Source organism: Xiphophorus couchianus, chromosome 5, assembly GCF_001444195.1.
Source record: "Xiphophorus couchianus chromosome 5, X_couchianus-1.0, whole genome shotgun sequence".
Lineage (NCBI taxonomy): Eukaryota > Metazoa > Chordata > Actinopteri > Cyprinodontiformes > Poeciliidae > Xiphophorus > Xiphophorus couchianus.
The window spans coordinates 29,728,356-29,754,229 of record NC_040232.1 but is presented as its reverse complement, the minus strand read 5'-3'; the positions used below and the strand labels follow the sequence as shown (position 1 = coordinate 29,754,229).

At 39.9% G+C, this 25,874-nt stretch overlaps 1 protein-coding gene across 2 annotated transcripts; it reads right to left on the bottom strand.

Moving 5' to 3' along the window:
- Nucleotides 1-67: 67 nt before the first annotated feature.
- Nucleotides 68-25,053, bottom strand: aspscr1 (ASPSCR1 tether for SLC2A4, UBX domain containing). Of its 2 annotated transcripts, XM_028017147.1 has the most exons (18): nt 24,907-25,053; nt 24,627-24,682; nt 23,278-23,392; nt 20,729-20,829; nt 19,308-19,365; nt 19,148-19,221; nt 17,077-17,566; nt 16,340-16,399; nt 14,845-14,984; nt 13,968-14,049; nt 11,993-12,059; nt 11,635-11,697; nt 8,754-8,806; nt 5,168-5,219; nt 5,001-5,070; nt 4,055-4,242; nt 3,138-3,197; nt 68-316 (listed from the first exon to the last, which is right to left on the bottom strand). In XM_028017147.1, exons 1-18 carry the CDS (start codon nt 24,994-24,996, stop codon nt 306-308), a joined length of 1,830 nt encoding a protein of 609 aa, XP_027872948.1. In that variant the 5' UTR covers nt 24,997-25,053; the 3' UTR covers nt 68-305. The 2 variants fall into 2 exon arrangements, with proteins under 2 accessions (XP_027872948.1, XP_027872950.1); XM_028017149.1 differs by lacking the exon at nt 3,138-3,197.
- Nucleotides 25,054-25,874: the final 821 nt, after the last annotated feature.

The following is a 25,874-nucleotide window of genomic DNA, read 5'->3' as shown; positions in this document are numbered from 1 at the left end:
GATCAAGAAGACATAAATATTTCCAGTGTGAAGTTAAAGAGCTGGAGAATAAAAGACAAACAAGAGCTAACCCTGTTAGCACAAAACTCTTTATTCAATCATCTGCCCATTCCCAACACGTCTCTCTCTCTATCCCAGGAACAAACTGGAATGAAACACAGCAATCGCCTTCAAATTCATCAGTTCAACTATTCCTCTCCAACTGTAAAGGCAGCAGGTTCTGGTTCTGGTGGATCAGGACTTCAGTGGAAGCACAGCAGAGGTCTGGATGTGGCTCTTGACTCCATCAAAGCGCAGCACATGCCTCATTTCTTACCTGGGTAACAAACAGGAAACGGTTAAATACGCCACAGGAAGCTTAGAAAGGATAAGCGTTTAAATGCTCTGGAACCTTTTCAAACTGCTGGAGCTTTTTTCACATTGTTCAATGTTCGTTCTGGTTCTGGGGGATTTTATGAGACAGCAACACAAAGAAGTGTTTAGCAGCCGGGAGGAAGGACATACATGCTTTTTTTTGTTTTTAGTAATCTGAAAACTGTGGCGTTCATTTTTGTATTCAGATTGATTTTAAGGTCATGACTTCCTAATGTCTGATGGTGGATTGAACATTGCTCTGAGAGATCTTTAAAACTTGGGATGTGATTTTATAACCCGATCCACCTGGAAACATCTCCATAACTACCCCCAGACCTGTCTGGATGTTTGTACAAAATATTGGAAGCTACGTATCGTTTTCTTCAAGGCTTTCATTTACAGGCATATGAATTAAGCTTCTTTATAATTCAATTGCAAAATTGTGGGGTTTTTTTTACATTAGCGGAATATCAGCAAAGTTTGACACACATTTGTAATGGAAAAGCAGCTGGTTAGGAATTAAATAAATTGGTAAGAAAAGCCAATGAACTGCTTCTGAAAATAGACCAACTTACAAAATATTGTATAGTCAGGGCTCCCATACATTTCTATATCTAAACTCTACAGATTACCAGACTGAAATTTAAAGTTTTCAGTCCTACTTAATCCAATTTTATAAATGTACTTGAAGATATTTATAGAGTAGCCAGACGTTAAATGTGCACCCCGCAAAAATGTCCAACTGTGAAGAAATGGGAGGAAGGAACCAAGAGAGAAGGAAAGAAAGGATGAAGGCTAAACTGATAAATGGATGGCTAGACAGATGGATAGCAATCCAAAGCTGGAAAACTGTTTATTTCCAAACATTTGTGGGAAGTGCAGGAGCTCCGCACTGGAAAAACGCTCGTCGTGGAGATGAAGGACAAGCGAAAAGCCACGAATAAAACCGTGTGAACACTAAACGAGTTGAAGATTCGTTACTCCTGGATGCGTCACTGCTGAGCCCCTCAGAAATGGACAAACAGCGCGACACACACACTGAGCAGAGGCTAGAGCGAGTGTGTTTCTGTGCACCGGTCCACACATGGAATCTATAATCCTCATTGAGCGCCCTCCCATCTGTCTTTTTCTTTTAACTTTCTTCATGAAAGAGAAAACAGCCACAGCTGGGTTCAGAGAGGACACACACAGAGATCAGCCAGAAATAAAACTCACAAAAACACAAACATCACGGGGGAGGGGCTGCAAACAGAGCGAATACCTCGAAGGAAAACACCAATATGGTGACCATCAGGAACCCTACGACACAACCTCAGAGGAGCGGCTGCACCAGAGGCTCTCTGGCTGGCTGGACACTCCGTGTGTGTGTGTGTGTGGGCGAGTGTGCGTGTGTGTGTGGTGGCATTCAGGACAGGATGTGGACGACCGTTCTGAACCAACTGCTTGGTCCGAACATCACCAGCCGTTCTGTTCTTGAAAAGCAGCAATTTGTTGAACGTGGTTCGCTGTTCTCAGTTTGTTAGGAGCTTAATGGCGCAAAACTGCAGTGATAAAAAGTTCTTTCACGACAAGAAAAAAAGAACGTAATTGATCTCAGTGGGCTTTTATTTGCATGTTTAGTGTCTAATGATGTTTTCACTCCTTTTTAATGAAGTTTGTAAGCTCAATTCAGCAGCAATAAGGAACATTTTAAACACTGAAGGCCTGATCTACAAAGATTCAAAACAAGCGGCAAATTGTGCGAAGAATAAAACTGTAAGCGGAGAAAGAGGCCGTGTTGAACGCAATCGATTACTGGAGCGACAGCGGTGCAGACGGCCCTATTTAAATGAGGATTTTGTCATCATGGAGTGTCGGTGAGCAGAGGGGGCATAAAAGATAAATGAAGTAGAAAGTGATTATGCTGCATGTAAAGTTATAATACATTTCATTTAATGAGGTAAAACAGTAAAAACATTTAACGTTCAAAGTAAAGCTCAAAACCTCTGCACTCACTCCACACTCACCTTCATCTTACCTCCGATCTTTACGTGACAATTTGAAAATAATAAATATTGCTTATTTAGCCCAAACATTGCAAACAAAGGTAAGGCCTTTATAATTTATCATAACATGAACACGCTTCATACGAGTCGGAAAAGAAACTTTTCTGGGCTTTAGAGCCGCGCTCCTGCAGAGCATCAAAACGTAACGGCGTGTTGCAGAAAGCGACCAGAATTATTTCCAACTCATAAACATCATTGCCGAATATATTTCTAATCTATTTTTATTTTACATTTAAATGTTTTAAATGTTTTACAAGCAAAGTCTGCTGTCAGTGTATCTGTGCCTCTTGCTCGACACACTGACCTCAGACATCTCTTAGTGTTTACACTTACTTTTCAAGTTTGTTAATATAGACACAAAAATAGCACTTAGGAATCTGGTTCAGGTTTAGTAAATCACATTAGGGGGAAGTAAAGTATTGGAATATCTTCCTCCCACATTTCTTCGCTTCCTGTTGATCACTGTGTTTTGCATATTCATGAAAGCAGACAAGCTGAATTTAGAGCGTCTGCGATTCTCCTCATTTTGCGGCACAATCTTGTTTGTGCGTCGTTTGTAGATCAGGCACGTGTGCACGTTATCAAGTTTGTACCAGATTTTACAAGCCATATGGTTAAACAAACTTTATTAGTTTTAAACAAATTGCAGCTCTTTCTAATACACTTTTGTTTTAAATAAATTACAATCACTTGAGACTAAGTGGCTGTTCCTTCTCTTCTGCCTAACATCAGACCAACCTGTTGCCTTCCCCTGTCTGTGATTCTTTCTTCTTCTCTTCTTTCTCTCCATCCTCTCAGCTGAATGACATGAACTTCATGTTAAGTAGGTTTAAAATACAACAGTCAAACCACATAAGAAGCATAATTTTAACTAATATCCGTTTGGATGAACGGATGCTTCTGATCAGAACTACATACATCACACCACCGCTCACATGTTAGACCGAGTGACGATATTTAAACTCAAGTCTATCATGGCCAAGTTTTTTAATTTATTGGTTTTATGGTTTACTATTTCACTCAACAAATGATGAATGTCTGCACAACAAAATAACCACAAGTTCCTTCATTTTTCTCGCTCTAATCCATTAGTTTATAAAAGCAGCAAACATTGACAGGACAACAGCGACCTGTCATTTTACTGGTTAAGCTAAGCTGGACATTTACAAGCGTCCTCTTGATGCACCGATATGCACTGACCTGCTGTCTTTCAATCACTTTCAACTGTTTTTATGTTTTGTGCCCTGAGCGCTTTTTTGCCCGCCTCTCCATCTTTAGATCAGGTGACAACGCGATTCAAATGGGAAAAATAAAAATTTAAAAATCGCACACCGAAATCGGAAAAAAAAAAAATCAAAGTCCTGGCCTCCGTGTGTCAAGTATAAAAGCCGCAGCGCCTAATTGACTTGCACCTCGAGAATAACTCAGCATGTGGGGAGGAGGGGGACTGAAGCAGCAGAGGGATGTCTAAAAATAATAATTGAAGTCCCTTTGTTGTTGATTACATCATGCACAAAGTTGTTAAATACAGAAAATGCCAACTAGAAATAATTTTTGCGGCACCATTTTGACGCCCCCTTGAGCATGGCACCCATGTGCGCTGCATGTAGTGCATACCCACTGTTTGCTCCAGTGGCTGCACATCCTCTCCTCACCTGGAAGTTTGAACCACTTGGGCACCTTGCCTGGGTCAGCTCTGGCCGGCTTAGCGCCATGTGGTTGTGTAGACGCTTCTGGCTCTTCCTGCGCAGACTTTGGGTCAGTGTCCATCGCTTCTGTGGGCGGCGGAAGCTCCTCGACAGGTTCTGAGCCGGATGTGGTCTCTGGGGACCGGAGCAGGCAGCTATAGTAAGAAAACAAGAGAGAAAAAAACCTCTGAGGGGGAGTGTTGACTGAGGCATGTTTGTGTCTGATCAGAGCTGGATTATTTTCCTTTAGGGTTTCTGCTTTTAAAGACCATTTTTAATGAAATTTAAGACTTGTATCACGACAGAAAATTGGATATTTTATATAATAGTAGTACCAAGCTTTTTTGCATAAAATCTGCATAGTAGATTAGCAACAGAGGTGAGCCAGTGGCGAAGACGAAGGTCATCCTTATCAATGAAAGATGCAAAACAAGCTAGCTAGCTAGCAAGGGTTTATTAGCAGCTAGTTAGCAGTAGCCTCAACCGTATCAAGTCAAAGAACATAATGAAGATGTCTGAGTGCAAATTTTTTTTTACCTGACAGAAAAGTCCCACGAAAAAAATAACCTACGTAGAATATAAGTACTTAAACACGACAAAATTTAAGACCAGCGATTAACGTAATTAAGGCATATTTTCCAATGAATCAAAGACATTTTAAGGCCTTAAAAGTCTTTAATTCATGTATCAAAAATTCATACTTATTAAGGATGTACTTTGTCCTGGCTGGGCAGATAAGACGAGGTTGAGTGCCAACTTTGTCTCAGCAGCTGAGGGTCATTTTTAAGGCTCTATCTTTAGAAGTACTGGGGCATGGTGTGTGTGTTTGTGTGTTGGTGTGTGTGTGTGGAGGAAATGAGGGCAAATAGGGGCACCTGTCACATAACCAAAACCTCAAAGAGATTCCACATACCTCGCAATGGACTCATCGGCTTGCAGGGCTGAAACAGACGTCTTAAGCAGATCTCTCTTTATGTAAAACTCTGTGGAGGAAAACTGGGTTGTATTAAAGTCCTCTGCAAAAACACAAGTATTTATTTGAAGCTGGTATAAAAATGTGAGTAAAAGAAAAAAAAAAACCTGCTTTGACGTCAGAGCCGAAGTACACCAAAGCACCAGGAAACAAGTCGGCCTGAAGACAGACGCAGAGAGCAAGCGAGTAAACAGAAGCTTTCAAAATGTTTGGCATTCTCGTCAATTTCTACAAACAGACCGAACTGCTGCTGCCTCCCGCTACAAGCAAACCGAACGTTCCTGGCAAATCAGAGGCAGAAATTAAGCTCGTTTCCTGGGATGATTCATGGCTCGGGGGGGATATGAACCAGCAACCACTGTTCTTTGAAGCGGACCACAAAATGAGCACCAATCAAATGGTTAGCGAAAACACTTTCACCCCTGAAGCTTCACATTCCTCCACCATAGAAGGTCCTAATGGTTATAATGGACCAGTGGCTGGAAGATAAATTATCAACCGTGTAATTTTGAGGTAAAAAACACAGACGGGTGGGCAGGCGGGGAGCACGTCTGTCACTCTAATAGGACAGAAGTGAAAAACAGGAAAAGAAAATGTCTTCTTCACACGAGAAACACAAAATGGTTCTTGTGGAGGAGAGAACGGGTGTTTTTGTTGGAATTATATATTAAAAAAAAACTGGCTAAAATTAGGACAAAAAGGTTATCTTTCGTCTTACTTAGAGGTCACAGTGAAGCAGAAACATCAAAACCACAAAACTGGATGCAAGGGGACCGGAGACCACTCCGCAAGCAGGAAGTGGACTGTAGCACAGGGCATTGTGGGTAAATACAACCAAAACAGACACGATAGTCTAACATTGGTGGGGAAATGTTTTGTGGTGTTTTGCCAATGAAATATAGAAACTCTACAACCACTAAAATCTGATGTCACTCCATTCTTGAAGGAGGAAGTTGTGTTCAGTGTCTTCCTCTGAAGTTTTCATGTCGTTTCCTTCACGGGTTCTTGGTGCAGGGAGGGCGCGAACAGGTTTTTCAATTAGTTTGGACTGTTTGACACAGTGCAGTGTAAAAGCGAAACTGGAAATGTTGCAATTTTGGTCCCCAACAGAACCGAGTTTATCGGACCATCAGGAGTGAAAACACCTTTAGTAAGTCTTAGAGCGTCCGCAGGAAAGATGGTGGAAAGATTGTCCTGATGGAGACATATTCTCTGTAAAATGGTGCCGACAGCAGGAACTGCTCCACCTGTTGGGTTTTCGTGTCTTTTACTTTCCTATTTCATGTCGGTCGTTTCGCCAGATCAAACAACTTCATACAAGCAGGTAATCACAGTGAATTGATGAGCTTCCGCATCAAATAAATATAGTAAAACGACCCACATGACAAGAAGCCATCACAAATCACAACAACGATGAGGACGTATATAAGTCTCTATCTTACAGCAGTAGTATCAGAGATACTATACAACTTAGGGCTTCAGATAATTATTATTTTAGTAATCAATTATTTGATCAATTATTCTGACAATGAATCAGATAAAAAATGGTCGCGTTCTGCAGATTTCATTTAGCAACTTAAGCAGCTTTGTATACAATATTAGAAATGCATTACAAGATGAACATATCAATTTCTTTTTCAAATAAGAAAATAAACACTTTATTGCCTAATATTCAATAACTTAGCATTCCTTTAGTGAACACTTGATCATTTGTAGGAAAAATACATCTGCAGCTAAAAATACTTCTAACATCAACATTTGAAGAAAAAGAAATCAGCCCTTTTTGATTAACTTAGCATCAGTAGAGTGTAGGGTAGTAGTGATCTGATGATTATTTTTAGTATTAACAGATTAATAATTGGACAGCAAAAGGTGTTTAATAAATTAATTTTTGCCCACTTGAGTAGTTCTGGATCGGACATACTTACAGACAAGTTTTTTTTTTATCTTAAATGAAAAACGTATATGGATTTTGTACAGTTTTGGATTAGTTACTGACCTGAGTAGTATTGTTTTCAGCATGTACTCTCCACTTAACGATTAGTCGATAACTAAAGTAGTTGACGATTATTTCAATCATCAGTTCATCACAATTAATAGTTTCAGCCCTGTAAGAGTTAAATGAGCTACTCTGCAGTGACACAGGGCAGGTGGCTGCCGGGGTCACATGGGTTTACACATGCACTGTCCTCTCTCTGTCTTTGTGAGGCCGGTTGCTAAAATGGGACATACTGGCCTAATTGCTGTCATCAGAGCCCTGTGAGCAGGAAACAATGTGTTACAGCAGAACAACGAGCATTCCTGCAATCCCGTTCCCTACAAAGCCGCGCTCCGGAAGAGACGGGCCGACGAGAGGAGACCTGTGGGTGGGTGAGAGGAACGGACAGAGGGGGGATTGAGTAAAAAACACAGGGTGACAGAGGAGGAGACGGAACGGATCCTGATGGAAGAGCGAGGGGCAGACGGGTGAGGGAGGGGACGCCTGCTATCAAAGGGCCTCTGGGTTGGGGAAACATTCCTTTCCTGACATGACACAAAGTGATTAAAGCGCACGCTTGCGTGTGTGTGTGTGTGTGTGACATGACACAGCCTGTGTCATGTCACACAGACGTGCACGGACGTCTGTGTGAAAGAGAAAGATTAAAGATTCCTTCTGCGAGTCAAAGACTGATGTATAGACTCAGAAATGGAGACAGACGGTACGTGCCTGAGTGTGCGCGAAGATTAAAGATTTTGTTTTTGCTCACTTTAACGCTTTTAAGTCCCTAATGGATAGAGACATGTGGGTGAAGGCCAGAGAGCGAGAGGAAAAGATAGAGAGAAAGGGACTGTCTGGGTGCTGGAGGCTAAACGGAAAGAAACCATTGAAGTTGGGGTGCAGGAGGGCGGGGGGTCGAGGGGGATGAGTTGTGGGTAGCGGCTCGGGAGACGGAGAACAAAGACGGTTGCCGAACATCGCAACATCTGATTTGACTGAGACAGATCCTAACAAGGGAGAGCCTCAACAAAGACCTTTCAAAGTAGGCTTTTAAGGTTTTTGTTTTTTTCTTGAAGGATTGTTATCATTTGTACCAGCCCCACTGAGGGCTGAATTTTCATCATCATCACAACAAGATAAACTTCAAACAATCCCCACACCCCCACCCCTTTGATTTGCCACTTTTTCAGGTGTCAAATACGTACGTAATTCCAACTAATATATTTAAAATCAAGAGAAGGACCTAAAGGTATGGGAAGTGAGGTAACTACTTTATAACTCTGACACCATTCCCTCTAAACTCAAAGGCAACAAAGCATCCTGGCTGCCTACTGCTCCATGTAGGAGCGTGTGTGTGTGTGTGTGTGTGTGTATGTGTGTGTGTGTGTGTGTGTGTGTGTGTGTGTGTGTGTGTGTAAGATCAAAGCGAGGCCTGTATTAACCCCATGTGCCAGTCTGGGAAAAATCAAGCCCAGCTGGGGTCAAGGACAGTGGAGAGAAGGGTGGGGGGTGCAAGTATGAGTGGAAGTGAAAAAAAGGGGATGGAGGGGGCAAGAATGCAGAGGAGCTTTGAAGAGCCAGCCGAAACATTTTATAGTGTGTGCTAAGAGAGAGGGGGGGGAGAAAACAAAGTTTTATTTGTTGTTTTGTTGGAGTTTAACTTTGAGATAAATCAGTCCTTTTAACAGCGTCAGAGTGAAGGTGAAGGATCTTACCTCCACCAGAGTAGCTGAAGGGTCTTTCAGAATAGTTTTTGGAGGGGTGATGACTGAAAAGGAGAGAGCTGAAAATCACAAACTGATCATTGAATTCATGATCAAAACAGCAGTTATTTAACTTTAAATATAAAGCACAAATTTCTGGTGCATTTGTTCTTACAGTGCCCTGCACAAGTTCTCACTCCTTAAACTTATTCACACTTTGTTACATTCTAATGACTAATTTCAATGCATTTTTATGTAACAAACACAAAGTGGTGTGTAATTGTGAAAAGAAAAATGATAAATGGTTTTAAATTGTTTCACAAAATAAAACTGAAGAAATGTGATATTTGCTCATTATTCAGCCCCCTCTAAAGTGATAGTTGTCTTCAGAAATCACCTAGTTAGTAAACAGAGAACATCTTTGTGGTTTTACCAATTTGAATTGGTAACATTCAGTGTTACCCCAAAAATATTTGTAAGTTTTGGCTCTGTGGGGCTGTAAACACAGAATGGCTGGCAGATTCTGACTAAAAGTAAAAACCTGGAAAGCATAAATCATTTTTCTTCTTCTGTGTCACATGCGATCTGAATAACGAACACTGAAGTATGAGGTTGTAATGTGTCAAAACGTGGAAAACCTAAAGGAGGATAAATACTTTTGCAAGATGCTGTACATCAAACGAACGTAGCTGTTGACACTCTGCACTTTTGTAACCACTCAAAAGAAAGACAAATAACTGCTTTCAACAAAATAACAAATATATCAAAAGATTTAAAGCATTAAGTGTAATACATCAAGACTCAGATTTCATCAAAATGTCCCATCCACAAAGACTTAATTCAGAGACGAAGGACTTTTGTTGTGAATGGCATTTCTTTAATTTCCTCTCCCTTGTTCCAACAGCCACAGAGGCGGTACGCGGCAAGGCTATGCAGACACACACTGGATGCAGAGCTTCTGAATGCAGCCAAGACTGAATGTACTAAAAAGTGTTGCAGACAACAGGTTAGACTCCTGTGAAAATTATGGGTTGAAAACTGAAACAATGAGCTTGCATATTTCCCCAGATTCTTTGTGGTTTTAAGCAGAATCAGAATCCTGAAATCACCACTGTTGGCCTGAGAGACACGGTGTTACCAAGGGCTACACTGCTCTGCTTTAAAGCAAACCTTAGAATATGAAATTTTAATCACTAAACTGCTTTAAATACAACAAGACAATAGAAAAAAAAACTATTTGAAACAAACAATATACATAGGAAGTTAAGATGTAGCAGCTTAACATATTTAAACCATAAAAGCATCGCATTTTATTATAAGCTATGCTGCTTAATGCGAGTAATAGTGGAGAATATAAACAGCTGTTCTTGTTTGTGTTCAAGCTAGCATAATAGCACAGCTGACTGTTGCAGGAATTTAGAAAAGCAGCATTTAAAAGAAAAGCTATTGCTTCAAAAGTCAGAAGATATTTCATCTGTTATTTAGGGTTTTCTTTTGTGCGAGTGTGTTCAGCTGCTTTCAATGTTTGTGTAGTTGTGGATGTCACGCTAATTTTGGCAAATAATAATTATAAAATCATCATGTCTTGAATTAAGATGTGCAAGTAATTACACGGAGAGAAAACTCATCCTGATAAAACCCTCCTGGCTCATCCAGAAGTGATCCACAATAATCACTTACCAATAAGCTAACAACAAGCTAATCAAGGAATCTCTGCAAATACAAGTTGATTTAATTTTTATATCACCTGTAGAGGTTGGTCTCCTGTGAAACAAACTCTCAGTTTTTGTCAGTGAGGCAAACATCCGGTCTATTTTAACACCAAGATAAAAGCTTTCCTTTTCAAAAACCCTCTCTAACTCTCAAAAGGTTAGAGAGGGTTAGGTTACTCTGAGCAATATCTGTAGTTACCACTTTTCCTCACTATGCTACTTTCTCTACTATTCTGCTGGAATGACCAAGTTTCCTCCAGTCATACAGAAAATACGGCGGTTCACGAATCCACAGCAACACGTCGCGTTAAGCAACCAACTAAAGGTTAGCTAACCTAGTAACAACCTGAATATTAAACCAGCTAATAGCTTGTTAGACTGTTAGGAACTCACAGAAATTCAGGTAACCTCTGAGACCTACATACATAAATAAATGATCAATTAACCCTCCCATTGACTAAACCTATTGGACTGTCACAATAGGCTTGTTAAGGCGATATGATTGCAGTAAAGCTAAATGCAATCTACTGGGTTTCCGTAGATAGATAACTGAGTACCAGAAAAAAAATCTTATTTTAGCTGCATTGTATTATAACTATGTATTGTTTGGAATGTATGCATGCTGCTAACTAGAGTCTAGATCAGGCTTAAAAAATTTAACCCTAATCGACTAATTACCATTAATTATAGGCCCCAGCCCAAAGTAAACCCAACATATTGTTTTAATTAAGATTTTACCGCTTTTATTTTTTAACAGGAATTTGAGTAAGCAGTGTAACTTCTCCTGTTTTTAGCTTTTGTTTAACATCTTCAAGCTCCATTTTGTTATTTGCTGTAACTGCAGGGTGAGTCAGGTGCAAATATTTGGGGATGTGTCATTGATAGAAGTAGAGGAGAGCAGAGCTGCACCAACTCCCTAATGTAGACCATCATAGGTAGATTAAGACAACTTTACATTGGCCCGACCCGAGTATCAAGCAAATAATTTTGGCCGATGACATTTATTGTTCATTTTTACGTAAATAAACCGACTTAAATAGAAATAGGGTGTCATCTGTTAGTACTCAAAGGTGATTTTAAAGGTTTACACAACAGCAGAAAGGTGGATCAACGTCTTAAAGGGTGAGTTTGGATACATGGAAGTAGTGGGAATAACTAAAAGGAGATTAAATGCCACTTACATAAGTAGAAACTGATCTCAGGATCCTCCAAGTGACTTCTCAAGAAGTGTCTCACTGCACCGACTGGACAAAAGGCAACGTGAAAAAAAAACAACAACAAAAAAACAAGCTATACTTCCATCACTCAGTTTGTGGACTGTAATTGATGTTTTTGAAGGAATTTTCCTTCAACTTGTTTTTTTCCTATGCTGGCTGTCAGATGGCTGTTGCTCATAATCCCTGGAATTACAGACTTGTCTCATTCTTTCCGTCTATATCACTCTGCTGCGGCTGCAGTCGTGAATGTGTTTACAGAGCCACGAGTTAACTTCACATTGCAGCCATACCTGTGGCTAGTCAGGTGAAATGACACACGCACCTGTCTCAAGGGGCCTGAAGAAGCCCTGCAGAACATGTCTGTCTGGAAACTGGATCCTCAGGACCACCTGGAGTCGCACAGGATATACATACTCTGAATTTTAAAAACACATGATTTACATTGTAGAAGTACTTATGCCACTTGAAACTTTTGATATTTTGCCAGGTTACAATCAAAATTTAGTGTGTTTTGAAGAGATCTTATGCGTTTGACCAACACTGGACAGTGTGTAATGGTGAGGTTGAATGAACTTTTACTTTTACTCTTACACTTTTACTTTTTATAAGATCAGCTGATCAGCTTTTACTTTTTATAAGTAAAAGTCTAGTTCACATCGGTATTCAGAATCCATGAGCCAAAACTTAGTGGAACCTTTTGCTTCAATTAAAGGAGCTAATTTTTGGGGGGTGCGTCTCTACAAAATGAGTTGTTTCCCCTTCCTTTAAAAAGGTGGTGTAGTGTCAGGTCGTACAAAGGCCTTCGGGTGTGTTGGAGAATATTTCTAAGCAGAGGTCTTACACTGGGACTGATCATATAAGGAAATGGTATGGATTCCAGCACAATGTGGAGATGGTCAAAGAACATATGTGGAAAATGTGTATATGGAAGAAATTGATGAAAGGAAGACAAATATGTTGGGAATAGCCAAATATGGTCCTGTGAAAGAGACTGTTTCTAAAGATTTCTTCATGATTTGATTGTTTTAATACAGATTGCACTTTGAAATAAAATTCTTAAGTTGCATCTGCAGAGCCGGGAATGTTAGTTCTACTCCAGATAATGTTTTATAGTTTTAGTTTTTCTTCTTCCAACATGTTTGCTGTGTTCCCTACAAACTTTACAAAGGATTTAACTTTCTTTCTACAACGGCTTTGTCTCTCTTCAATAAAGGCTACATTTATTCATCTCTGCAGTTTCTCCAGAGTTACCATCGTCCTCTTGGCTGATCAGCTGATTAACGCTCTCCTCAACCAGCCTGCCAGCCTAGTTGGAGACCCACATCTTGGTAGGGTTGTGGTGAGATGTGCACAGCTTCAAATATTATTTTATAATTTAATCCTGCTTTAAACCTCTCCACAACTTCCTCCCTGATCTGTTGGTTGTCATCTTGGTCGTCAAGGTGCTGTGCCCCGTCTAAGGCCTTCACAGAGCAGCTGGATTTATACTGCCCACCAGCCGTTTTTAGTCCGCTTTAACCAAACTCTAATCCGTTTGTCTAGAAAGTCCACTTTGTTTGGGGAGGTGTGGATGCACGATCAAACTCTGATGCAAACCAAAAAAGCGAACTCTGGTCCGCCTAAAAGCGCACGTCTTGGTTCAGTTGAAGTGAACTCTGGTGAGGTTTTGAATGCCAAACAGACCGAGACCACTCCAAAAGAAGAAAGCTGACTGTAGCGCAGGGCGTTCTGGGTAAATACAAATTAAAACAATGCTAGAGTCTAGTGTTGGCAGAAGAAATGGCTTAGAAACACAGAAGAGAAATCCCACAGCCGCTAAAAATCTGACCCTACTTTATTTTTGTTTGAATTTTGTGAAGAAGGAAGTACATGTCTTCGTCAGAGGTTTTCGTGCTGTTTTCTTCAGTAGTTCTTGCTGCAACGCCTCCACAGCTTGCTCAAAGGGTTTGAATTGTTTGACAGTGTGAAAGCGAACCCCATCAGCTGAAAATGTAACAAATGTTGCAATTTTGTCCCCAATCAAACCAAGTCTACTGGACTATCAGGTGTGAAAACACCCAGCATAAAGGGGAATGAACAAATTTGTCAGTCTATTAGATTTGTAGTGGTAAAAAAAACCCTAAAAATTCTGTCTCATTTTCCTTTCACTTCACACTAACGCACTACTCCATGTTGGTGTGTTACAAAACATCCAAATAAAATAGATCTCAGTTTGTTGTTGCAAGGAGACACAGTTCAAGGGTATGAATACTTTTGCAAAGCCATGTAGACCAGAGGAATGTTTGGACGTTGCTCACTTTGGGATACCGTTCCATCTTTTCCTTCATCTGAGCTTCTCTCAAAGCCTTAGTGAGGAGCGGAGCCTCCTCTAGTAACTTCCTAGAAAAACAGGGAACAGAGAGAAACACACGGGTTCAGATACGAAGCAAACTGCGGAGAAACAGAAGAGCGTGTGTGGCCGTGTATGTGTGCTGTGCGTGTCAGAGGCAGAGACAAATTGCTGTGGTCGATTTAACTCCAGCTTCGGTAATTGCAGTCATTGACATGGTGGCAGCGTCGCAGCGAGGCAGCATGTTGGTGCAGATTAAAGGTTGCGCTCGGCGAGGTCTCAACCTGATCGTGTTTGGTCCGTTGACTGGCCGGGCTACACAGAACAGAACTACTAATTGCTGCCAGTACACTGCGTTCGCGGGGCCTTTGTAGTGTGTGTGGGGCGTGTTATGAAAGGAACCATGTTTGCAAACACACACAACGTCTGCGCAGCTGCGGCCCGCCGCGGCCGCATCCAGAGACGGCAGAGTAAACTCAGTCCCATCTGTTTTGAGGAAGTGCTCATAAATAAATAAAAACTTCAAACTCATATTAGGCAGGATGGAAAAAAAAAATAAAAACCTTCTAAACACACGCAGAGATGCCCAGCATTCTTCCTGCCTGTGGCCTCGCATCACTGCTGTGGTATTCAACAATTAATAGTTACATATTGACAAAACACCACAGGACCACATGCAAAACCGACTTAATTATCTGCTTCAAAGAGTGCAGGACCAGAAGTCGGACTCAGATAGGTTTCTGTGGCAACGCATTTTTTGTTGTTTTTTTTTTTTAAACTGGCAAACAAACAGTTTTAAAAACCCTTTAATTTATTTTCAGGTTTTGTTGTTTCCTTCCACTCACCTCTCGCTCTTCAGCTGGGCGAAGCGCTTACGGACGTCGTCCATGGTCACTTCAAAGAACTCGTCGGGCAGATCGGCGTGGTCCTCGGTCCGACGGGACGCAGAGTCCATGTGGTAGATGAGAAGCTCCCTGTCCACTGGCTGCTCAAAGAGAGAAGCGACAACGTGCGACGACGCTGTAACACCAGCGACTCTGAAGGAGTATTCACACCCACTGAACTTTCCCACATTTTGCTACAAACAGCCAGAAACTTCAACCAACACAAAGAGGCGCATAACTGCACAGTGGAGAAGACAAGTAGATGTTGTTTTCAGATTTTTCTTTAGCAAGTAAAAATTAGAAAAGTATGGCAGGCATTTGAGTTGATCCCACTTTACTCTGATGCGACATGTTCATACAAGCTGCAGACGCTTTGAAAACAATCAGATACACATCGAGTTTAGTACCACATATGGAAGTGACAGATTTCTTTGGGGTGAGAAGAATGGAAATGGGCCGTTCAGATTGCCCCGTAAAAAAGATGGATTTAAGATGCACTTAAGTAAAAAAAAAAAAAAAAAAAAAAAAGAGTAATTGGGTCTCATTTGCCTGCTGTGAGTAAAAAAATCCAGCTGTTTGGTGAAGACTTTACAGGTTCGCTAGAGGACATTAGTGAACAAACAGCGTCAGCAAACATCCTGAGACACCTAGACTGACACAGATGGGCAAAGAGAGGAATAGTCAGAGAAACAGCCAGGAGGCCCGTGGTAACTCTGGAGGAGCTGCAGCGACCAACGGCTCAAGTGGGAGAACATATTGAGAGGAAAACTATGAATCGTACCGTCGACAAATCTGGTCTTTATGGAAGAATGGCAGCAAAATAAGGCACTGTTGAGAAATGTGGCCAGAAGAGAATCTTTTGGCCCACACTGAGAACCGTTTCCACAATGAAACGATGGTAACATCATGCAGTGACTATACTTCGTCTCTGCCCTCTATTTCAGTCAAAATTCAGATATTGAATGAATTAGGGAATTTGTCACAAGAAATAAAATTCACAGATGTTATCCGTTCAATCTGACTGAGCTTGAGCTATTCAACAGAAAAAAATGGGCAAATCTGGTAGAGAGAAAACTCAAGACTTGATGCTTTAACTGCAGGAAAAAGTTGCTCTTCAAAGGTATTAAGTACAAATGCATTACACACCTTGTATGTATTTATTTGTAAAATAAAAAAGAGAGAGACACTCAATTATTATTTTTTATTATTTCACATTTATGTGCTACTTTGTGATCATGTGATCATTAATGCAATAGATGCATTAATGTTTGTGGCTGTAACATGATAAAATGGGAAAAGGTTTGAGCAGAGACACACTGTATACACAAAACAAGGCAGAGGAAGGAGGTTTAATTATTTAAATTATGTTGAAAATTTAATGAATCGGAAGATGCAGGAGAAGACTCTGTATGTAAATAAAGAGAATATAACTCAAAAAGAGAAATTAAATGTTTACCTCTAGAAACTCTTCTGTGTTATCCAGATCCCGGTCTGCCGATTTGACAGTTGCTTTGCACTGACAAGACAAAAGTTAAACTTGTCAGTAAAGCCAAGAAGCCTCGTGAAAATCATTTTAAGATGATTTAACCATCCTGACATCAAATACAAGAATCCACCTACAGTTTGTTAATTTCACATTATTTATAAGTTCTGACACCTCAAAAATATCACAAACAAACCACTAGGAGATCTTTAATTAACTCTGTTTCCAGTTTGACAGAAATAAATTATTTAGCTTTTACTGAAAACTTGCATAGTTCTGGTAAAATCTGCTTCCATTCTGTCATATAATTAAATCACAAATGAAATCCACTTAACAGATTTTTTTAATGTCACATTTCAACAACTTCTTGTACTTATTAAAAGCGACAAAACCAGAGCGTCAATGTCGTTATCGCTACAAACCCACAATACTCACCTTTACTGTATGTCACACCTGAATGCGACACACCATGAATGGTTAAACGGTTAAATCTGATTCTGTTTCTGGCTTGTCAGCGGCGTTCCCTCGTTCTACCTCAGAAACAAAATGTCGATCAGGGCAGGGGTGAAACTCGCTCTAAAGCGTTTGTGCAAAAGAGATTTTCAACATCTTCTGATGCTCCATGAAAGCCAGCTTTTAAAACTGTTTCCCTCTATTTTGATGTGTATTAATTAAATAAGAAATGCATGTGATGTGTTGCTGGGGCTCACTTTAGTGCTGTGGTTTGATTTGGCCTTCTTGGCTTTGGGCGATTGCACAGTCGGGGTTGGAGCCGACAGAGACGATGACGAAGACAGCGAGTGTCCGATCTCTCCGGCCAGACCCCCGAGGCGCTGACCACCGCCAGAGAAAGGAATGAAAGGAGCTGCTGGAGCAGAGGAGGTTGGGTGAGAGTTCAATCCTGACGGTCCGGCTTCTTCTCCATCCTCGACTGCTCTCTGGACTTTGGGTCGAACCACATCCTGGGGTTTAGGAACGTCTTCAGTAATGGAGCTTCGAGCTGGCACAGCTGGGGTTTCCAGTGGCTCGTGTGGATTTGGTTTACTGGTTGGCACAACTTCAGCTGACGCCTCTGGAATCGACGGAGCAGGGTCGGGCTGAGGCGATTCGCTGGGAGTGGCTTCCATTGCAACGGGTGTGCTTGGCTTTGCAAAAGGTTCATCTTCCTCTCCTGCTGCTTGATTCTTTTTGTGTAGAAACCTAAAACAAAAAGTGTTAAAATCACATCTCTAAACTTGTCCACTCTTGCTAATTAAAGTGAAAGAGAAAATAACATCAAATGTAAATAAAGCACAAATGTCCAACGATCACCAGAGAGGCACCAGAAAAATTCACCAGTGACCAAATCCAGACACTTTACACCTTGATCGGCCGGTCAGAAACTCAATAATGCCAGTTTGTTTTTGTTTTTTGTACGTACTGAGTAGTACCAGATGCTATTACTGATGCTGTCATGTGTCCAGTATCAGTAATAGTTTAGATGGAGCCTAAAAAATTCCAGACACTGTGACTGAGCCTAATCCAATCCGACTAATGAACCTCACTTATAGGCCAAGTCCAAAGTAAACCCAACAAATATTTTATTTAAGATTTTACAGCTTTTGTTTTTAGACCATAATTTGAGGAAGCAGTTATAATAATTCTCCAATTACTAGCTTTTGTTTAACATATTTCAGCTCCATTTGGTCACTTGTATTTTTGACACTATGTTGAGACAACCTGGTGATTTATTCATGTTGCAAAAAAGTGAGAGAGAACAGGACTTTGGCAGATAATAGGAAGGTTAGCTGTAAAGCAGCAATGCTGTGCTTACCATATTTTATTAGTTTTTACCTTTCATGTTTCATGTTTCAGTTACAAAAGCTGACAATCTTCTGGTAAAGTTTAGTGAAGGCTTTAGATCAGGGGTCTCAAACTCCAGTCCTCGAGGGCCGCTGTCCTGCAGTTTTTAGATGTACCACAGGTACAAAACTCTGGAATGAAATGGCTTAATTACCTCCTCCTTGTGTAGATCAGTTCTCCCAGTCTTGCTAATGACCTAATTATTCTGTTCAGGTGGTTCAGCAGAGGCACATCTAGAAGTTGCAGGACTGCGGCCCTCGAGGCCTGGAGTTTGATACCCCTGCTTTAGATAGTCTAGGATATGTACATCAGGAAACTGTTGTTTTTGTCATACTAAATGCGCTAATTGCTAAAATTGGAGCTCCATGAATGATGTTGTTTTATTTCAAAATAGTAAATCTTTGTTTTAAAGTTAAACAATACTGGCTCTTCTTCTAATAAAAATAACTGATCACACAGCAGAAAGGCTAGAAAAAAAATATATTCAGTGCTCGTCTACTTGGATTGTAAAACTTAAGGTCAAAGCGTTTATCAGAGATAAAAGTCAACCACTAAGTTCTGATTGGCGACTCATTATTTTTATGTCTGATACAAAAATGTTCTTTGTTGTTTAAATGGGATGAATTTCAGCAACAAGTGAGTCTAGGAGTTAATTTTTTTTTTTTACATTAAACCTTAACAATACTCAAACAGAAAATAAAGTACAGTAAAAGGCCAAAAAATACTTCTTTTGCAAACACCAGAGGCTGGAACAGCAATCCCAATCTGTGGTTTGTTGTTTAAACTAAGAGAAATTTGACATTAGTTCAGATTCAGGCTAGAGATCAGCTAGTTGTTTTTTGCTCTGACAAAGAGTGGAAATAAATGAAAATAAAAACAATGAACAAAGAAATATGTTCTGATATTCCAGCGTGATAAGGGTTGATGTGTTCGCCCTACCTGACAATGGCGCTTCCACCTGTAAGACCCAGAGACTTTAGAGTGGTTTTCTTTAACGCTTCCTCCCCACTCACCTACACACACATGGACAAGCAGCTGTGTTTCCATAAAGCTCACTTTCATCTCTTGAGAAAGGGAGAGTTAAAGGAAGGCTTCATACCTCATCTCTCATGTAAACACATGCAGGAGTGGCTCCAGACTCGGTCAGCTCCGACTCTCTGTCAGGATCCAGGGAAGTACAAGTAAAACCGAGATTAAAACCAAAGGTAAATAGTGATAGCTTACTTTAACTGTGACAATAAAAAACAAGACGCATTTCTTTTAATTATTATTCCCCTTTTTAAGAGGGGTGCACCAATAAAACCTCATGGTATGTAATGGCATGTGTAAACCATGTGCTTACAATGTCGTGCAGAAACCAACTAAACGTTTTACTATTGTTCCCCTAAATTCCTGAAAATCAAAGCCGACCCTTCCGTCTCTCGTTATTCCCCACATTTTTGGTTTCCCCCGTCGAAGTGGAACTAATACCCATTTCTTAGAAGCATAACTTTGCTGGCAGAGAATCAGGTTATGGAGTGATGTAATTTAATAGAGCTGAGATGAAGGCCGGTGGACTGCAGGAGCACCTGGCACCGCACAGCTGGAACTACTGGGTAACAGCTGCATGAGTGTGTGAAAGGTGAGTGATGATGTGTGGGAAAAAGGCTTCGACGGAGGATGTTGGTTTGGCCCGTGTTCATCTTTCATGCAACGGCAAGTCGAAATCTGCAGAACCCATAACGGGTATATTCATTTTGTGCAACAACATTGCCATTAACCTCTTCTTCGTCATTTATTTATTCAAAACTTTTCAGTTTTTATCTTAGCATCTATAGTTTTTACTAGATAACATGTTACTGCAATTTCATCTGTTGCTCTAATGTTTTTCTATCATGGCACCATTGAAACAGTGTGTTTTAGTTTTTTGTGTTTATGGTAATGTTGATGAACGATGTTTTTGCACATTTGGGACAAACTACTTCCTATAATCAGAAAAAAAGACGACACTCATCGTCGAACTAAATGCTACCTTTTGTTGCATCAGTTTTCTAACAGCTTCATGATGAGATTAATATGCATTAGTGCTGCAAATAACAATTATTTCATTAATCGATTATTTTTGACTATTAATTGAGTAACCAGGTAAACAATTTGGCACATTCTGTAGATTTTTTTTATGCACAATGAAACCTCATGGTAAGATTATGTTATACAATATTAGAAATCTAATGCAAATCTAAAATGCAAATAAACAAATAACTCATTTCTTTGAAAAGAAAACAAGCACTTCATTGCCTTAAATGTCATAACAGCATTCCTTCAGCGTATGCTTGATCAGTTGTAACAAAAAAAAACAACTTCTATCGACAACATGTTAATATAAGCTTTCTTTGATTAGATCATAACTGCTGTGATTTTAAAAGTTCATCATCAGCTGCACTTATAACGCTAAATCTGTCAACAAATTGCTACTGAAGTAGGGAATCTTTTCGGTCCCGTCCCCATCTCCTTGCGTCAGCGCGCATGTTCAATACGCACCTGATCTGAGGAAAATGCGCGATCACTTCCCACAGGCTCTGTCCGGAGGAGAAGGAGCCCTGGAGCCGAGAGCCGTCCTCCATCTGGAGCGCGATCCGCACCTGATGCGCAGCGAGCCACAAGAACACACAAGCTGCATCAGAGAGCATACACGTTCCCACTACAACAAACATAATGCAGAAGTAACAAGCGCCCATAAATGTTCAGCATCAGTTCATCCACAATAAACTTCAAAATGAAAAAGAAAAAAAAAAAAAACGAATAAAATACCAGAACACTACTTTCAGGGTAAAACAATATAAAACACTTTGAAGTTTGTTCCTTTGTCTTTCTTCGCATTAAAGAAGCTAAAAATAATGTTCTACATTCCTAGACCTCAAGAATCTCACATTGATGAAATCTAAGAAAAAGTTATTGACTCTCTGATCTGGAGCCATTTTTTCAGAGGAATAAACTCTTTGATAATCCAACTTGTTTTGGTCGCACATGTGGGCCTACATCAGCGTGAAAATGAGGAACACACCCGGCAACAGTGTGAGGCTGATGTTCTCAGTTTCTGAGTCATACTATGGGTTGTTTATGTTTACTCAACGGTGCCGTTGTCCAGAGCAGGGAGAGCGCTAAACGGCGGCTCACCGGGAGAGATGAAAAGAGAGACTTGGCTGTCGACACCAAACACTCATACACACACGCCAGCCTGCCTGAGGTGAGTGGTCATGTGAACATATATAAAAATCTGTGAGGGATCAACAAATCAACCATCCGTCAGATGAACAGAGTAGCAGATCAAACACAGCAATGAGTTTACGGATCAGGTCATCAAGCTGTGATGTCAGAGGAAAGTAAAGCTCAGCTGCAACAAAATGTGTGTTTTTTGGGGATTTTTTGGAGACAAGTGAGAGCAAACAGAGAATATGAACTTACCAAAACCTAAAACTGACTATGAGACTCACACACCAAGGTGAGCTACTAATGTAAGAGATAAAGTACAAATGTTTTTATCAGCAAATAATACAGGGTTGCTAGCTACATGCTCATAATCAAACTTTTAACTTTCCAGACTCAGATTTCTAGGGTTTCCTGCATATTTTGGAAGTATAAACACAGAATTTCACTATTATTTTATAAATGAGTGGACAAATAGATGACAGATGTTCTAGATTGTAAAATGGATGAATGGTCGGATGGATGGTCAGACAGAGAGATCAACACATGATGAACAATGATGATGCCATTTGACAAAATGTAATGTTTGTTGCTTGTTTCATAGTTGGTTACTATATTATATTTTTATCATGTAAAAGCGCTTTGACCAGCTTTGTTGCTGAAATGTGCCATACAAATAAACTGGACTTCTTTAGTTGGACGAACACAGGATGGGATGGGATGGACGGACGGACGGATAGATGGATTCTCTCACTCTTTCAAATCCAAGCAATGGTTCATTAAACAACAGGAAGCCACTGACTACATCCGTTAGTTAATTAACTGGTTAACAGCTGCAACATATTTAAATGCAGCGTCACTTTCCAGTTCAGCCCGTTTGCTTAGTTAAATCCAGGTGTACCCTTACTTCATCAGGCTGCTTACAACTGACTGCATGCAAAACTATTTATCCAATATGCTCTTTCATTGCATACACTATAGAACATAAACACCAACATTACTAAAACTAAAATCTTTTCATCCAACAGATGAAAAGATTTTACAGCCACAAATTTTTAAACATGTGGAAGAGCATTGATAAAAAAAAATCCAGCCATATGATTAGTATTTGAAGTTTGGAAACATAATCTGTTAATAACTCTGAATGCAATGAAGCCACTGTTATTGAAGAAGAAAAAGATAATAATCTAGTACTTGCTATTATTAATAGTAGCGGATAATGTCGTAATACTTCAAATTTATTAAAGGATCTAATTGAGCCTAAAAACTTTTCCCCCCATTTGCCTTTGTAATTCCTTCTGGACGGCAAACTGCTTTTGAACCAACTTTGACAACATTGTAATTGTGACGAGTTGCTGATTTATTCAAAAGAAGTTATCTAAACACACCCAATAAAGGAGCATTGACACACATGAATTTAGAACAATATAAAAAATATTCACAGATTAGTGATTTAAAAATAACTATGTTATATTAATTTCAGTGAATTTCTGAATTAATTTCTGAATTTCTGAGGCTTCTTCAGATTCAGTGTAGTACAGACCGCTGCAGGAGATCTTTCCTGCCAACAGCCATCTTCAATAACTCTTTAAAGAATCTAAATTGATAAGTTACAACATTCCCAAAGGGATTACTCTATAATACCCTTGGGATTATAGAGTATTTTTGAATTTGAATTGAATTGTTTTAGAGTACAAAAAATTGTCAAAAAAATTACCCGTGGAGCTAAAACCTCACAGGTAAATGCAGACATGAAAACTTACAATAAATGACACCTCCAATGTTGCCACTGGCGATGTCTTAATGGTTCTGGTGATGACCAGATTTCAACACCATTTTTCCATTCTTTCACACACACTTTTTTAAAAGTCAAGTTAACTAACCTGGCTGTCAGCTCCACTTTGTTTCCTTGTACTTGTCACCATTTCCAGTTTGGCATTGTTGGGAAGGTTGGCAAATCTCCAAGGCAGCGTCAGGTCAAGAACGGTCCTCTGAAACCTGTCAGCAAGTTCACAACAGAAATAAGACTGCTGGCCCCTGTGAAAATGACTTACAATATACTAATTACAAAAAAGGTTCAGTGGATCACAAAACCTACTTTTATGCACAAAGAAAAACATCCAAGCTTGGCAACATTTAGCAAAAAAGACATCAGAAGTCTCCTAAAAGCATCAAATGAAATCAAATTTTATTTGTATTGCACCTTTTAGCAACAAGGCATTTCAAAGTTCTTTACATCATAAAAACACAAAAATATAAAGTCACAGAACACAGACAACAGTCAACAACATCACATTTTGCTGTCTTTGCACATCAGATTATTGACTAATGTTTTATGATTATGTTTCAAAAGAAACTCTAAACAGCTGGGTTTTTAGTCTAGATTCGCATGTGGTGGAAAGTTGTTACGATCTCAAGATACCAAGATAACTTTTTTGGACACAGTTCCACTAGGCATGTGTATATTGGAAATATTTATTCAAAATTTTAGAGCGCTTACAGAGAGCAAGATTGCTTATTTTCAGTATTTTGTACCGCTTTCCCTCAAAACTCTGCTTTTGCATTCATATACCTCCTGCTTACTAAGCAATACACTCTGCTCTTCCTAACAACTCTTTGTGTCTTAAATGGCTCTCCCACAGTCTTTTCTCCACCTGTTTGCATCCTTTTTCTCATACTCAATCTTCTACTCTGTGCAGATTAAGCCTACTCCCTCAGGTCTGTCCTTTTCGGCCCACAAATTTGCTTTGCGATTTCTCAAATCAAAGTTGTTATTGCTTCATAGCAGGTCCAAACTTTAAGACAACATGGAGTGACTGTGACATCGGTGCCTTATTTGGAGCAAATGACTAAGGCACTTGCTCACATTTTTCACATTTTTTTTGAGAATGTGACAAGAGTTTAGATGGTAACAGGTTCAACACTTGAGTGTAAATAAGAAATCCTGATTTAAACTGTAAAATTCTTAATCTAAAAGCCATTTATTTGCAAGGAAAATGAACAGATATTGCCAAATCAAGATGCACATTTCTGGAAAACTCCTACTACCTAAAACATTTGCACAGATTATAAAAGATGTATCATGATTTGTTTTAGACAAAAAAAAAATCGGGCTTTATTTGTTTTTTAGAAATTACTTTATCTCATCAAATATTTATAATGCTCCTACCTTCACAGCTTTGAATTCAGACAAGACAATCAGATAAGAAGATATATATATTGTCACACTCACTTTAAACCGTGATCATTGGGGTCAAATCCATGTTTTTTGCAAACATCTTCCAATACCTGCAAAAGGCAAACATAGCAGGATGGCAACAGCTCAAAGTAAGTCAGATACGAACAGGGTTGTGTTGACTTAATTCGCCCCGAAGGCTAAAAACTGATCTGTCACTGGCTAACAAGTGTTAGCCTAGCATGCTAGCTGGAGACCAGTTCGCTCTCCTGTTTTCAGGCATGAACAGAAATAAAAAGCTTCGAGAGCACCGAGCGCTCATTGTACACGGGCTTACCTGTAACAAAGGTGTGTTTGGAGCCACTTTAATTGTTTGCCTTCTCCCGTTTGGAGTCAGGACCGTTACAGCTGAACCGCTGGCTGCCATTGTTTGCAGTGACGTCACGGTGTTTGTTTGAATCAACTTTATTGTCCTCGTTGCAGACAGCGCAAAAAAAAAAAGAAGAAAATTAAAGGACCAAATCACATTTCAAGCTGGGAAAAACTTGCTTCACAGCAAACATTGTATTCAGAACATATTTTTTTCTTTCTCTTTTTTGTTTTGCTTCCGATAGAGAAAATAAATATGGAAACAATATTAACCCGAGTGATTCGTGACAGGAAGACAACAAGAACTTGCTCACAGCTTATTCTGAAGATGAAATAAACTGACAAATGTCGAAATACTGCAAAGCGTTAAATTTGTAGAGGCAGCAGAACAGCACTTCAGGAGCATAGACCAGCGTTTCTCAACGGGGACGTTCAGAGAGGGCCCTGGCGGACATTTTTACAAGAGGGGGGCCCTGGGATTAGTTTGGGGGCCGTTTGCTCCAAGGTAAACTTTACACCTTATATGCACAACAATATCAGTTTAGACTTTGAGCAACTTGCTAAAACGGTGTTGTGTAACATTAAAACATGCTTGGCTACAACTGTACCGATGGCAGCTCTTCTTCTCTTCAATGTTTCTGTTGGCATCTTGGCGCAGCTCCGCGGTCTGTAACGCTTCACCGCATCAGTTCAGCGTTACACCGGCTGATGACGTTGCTGTGATTCACTTGTCTGGTGACTGATTTTCAAATATTTTGTTTTATTGAGGATTTTTGTACACATGTCTTGGCAGTGCTGTGATCATGTCAAAGCAGCAACTTATATTAAAAAGTGTTTTATTGTCCGTCTGGATGCTGCCCGCTTCCATGGAAGGACAACAGAGTATCGATCTTTTGTAATTACTAAAATCACGATACCCTCACTGTGTATCCCTCA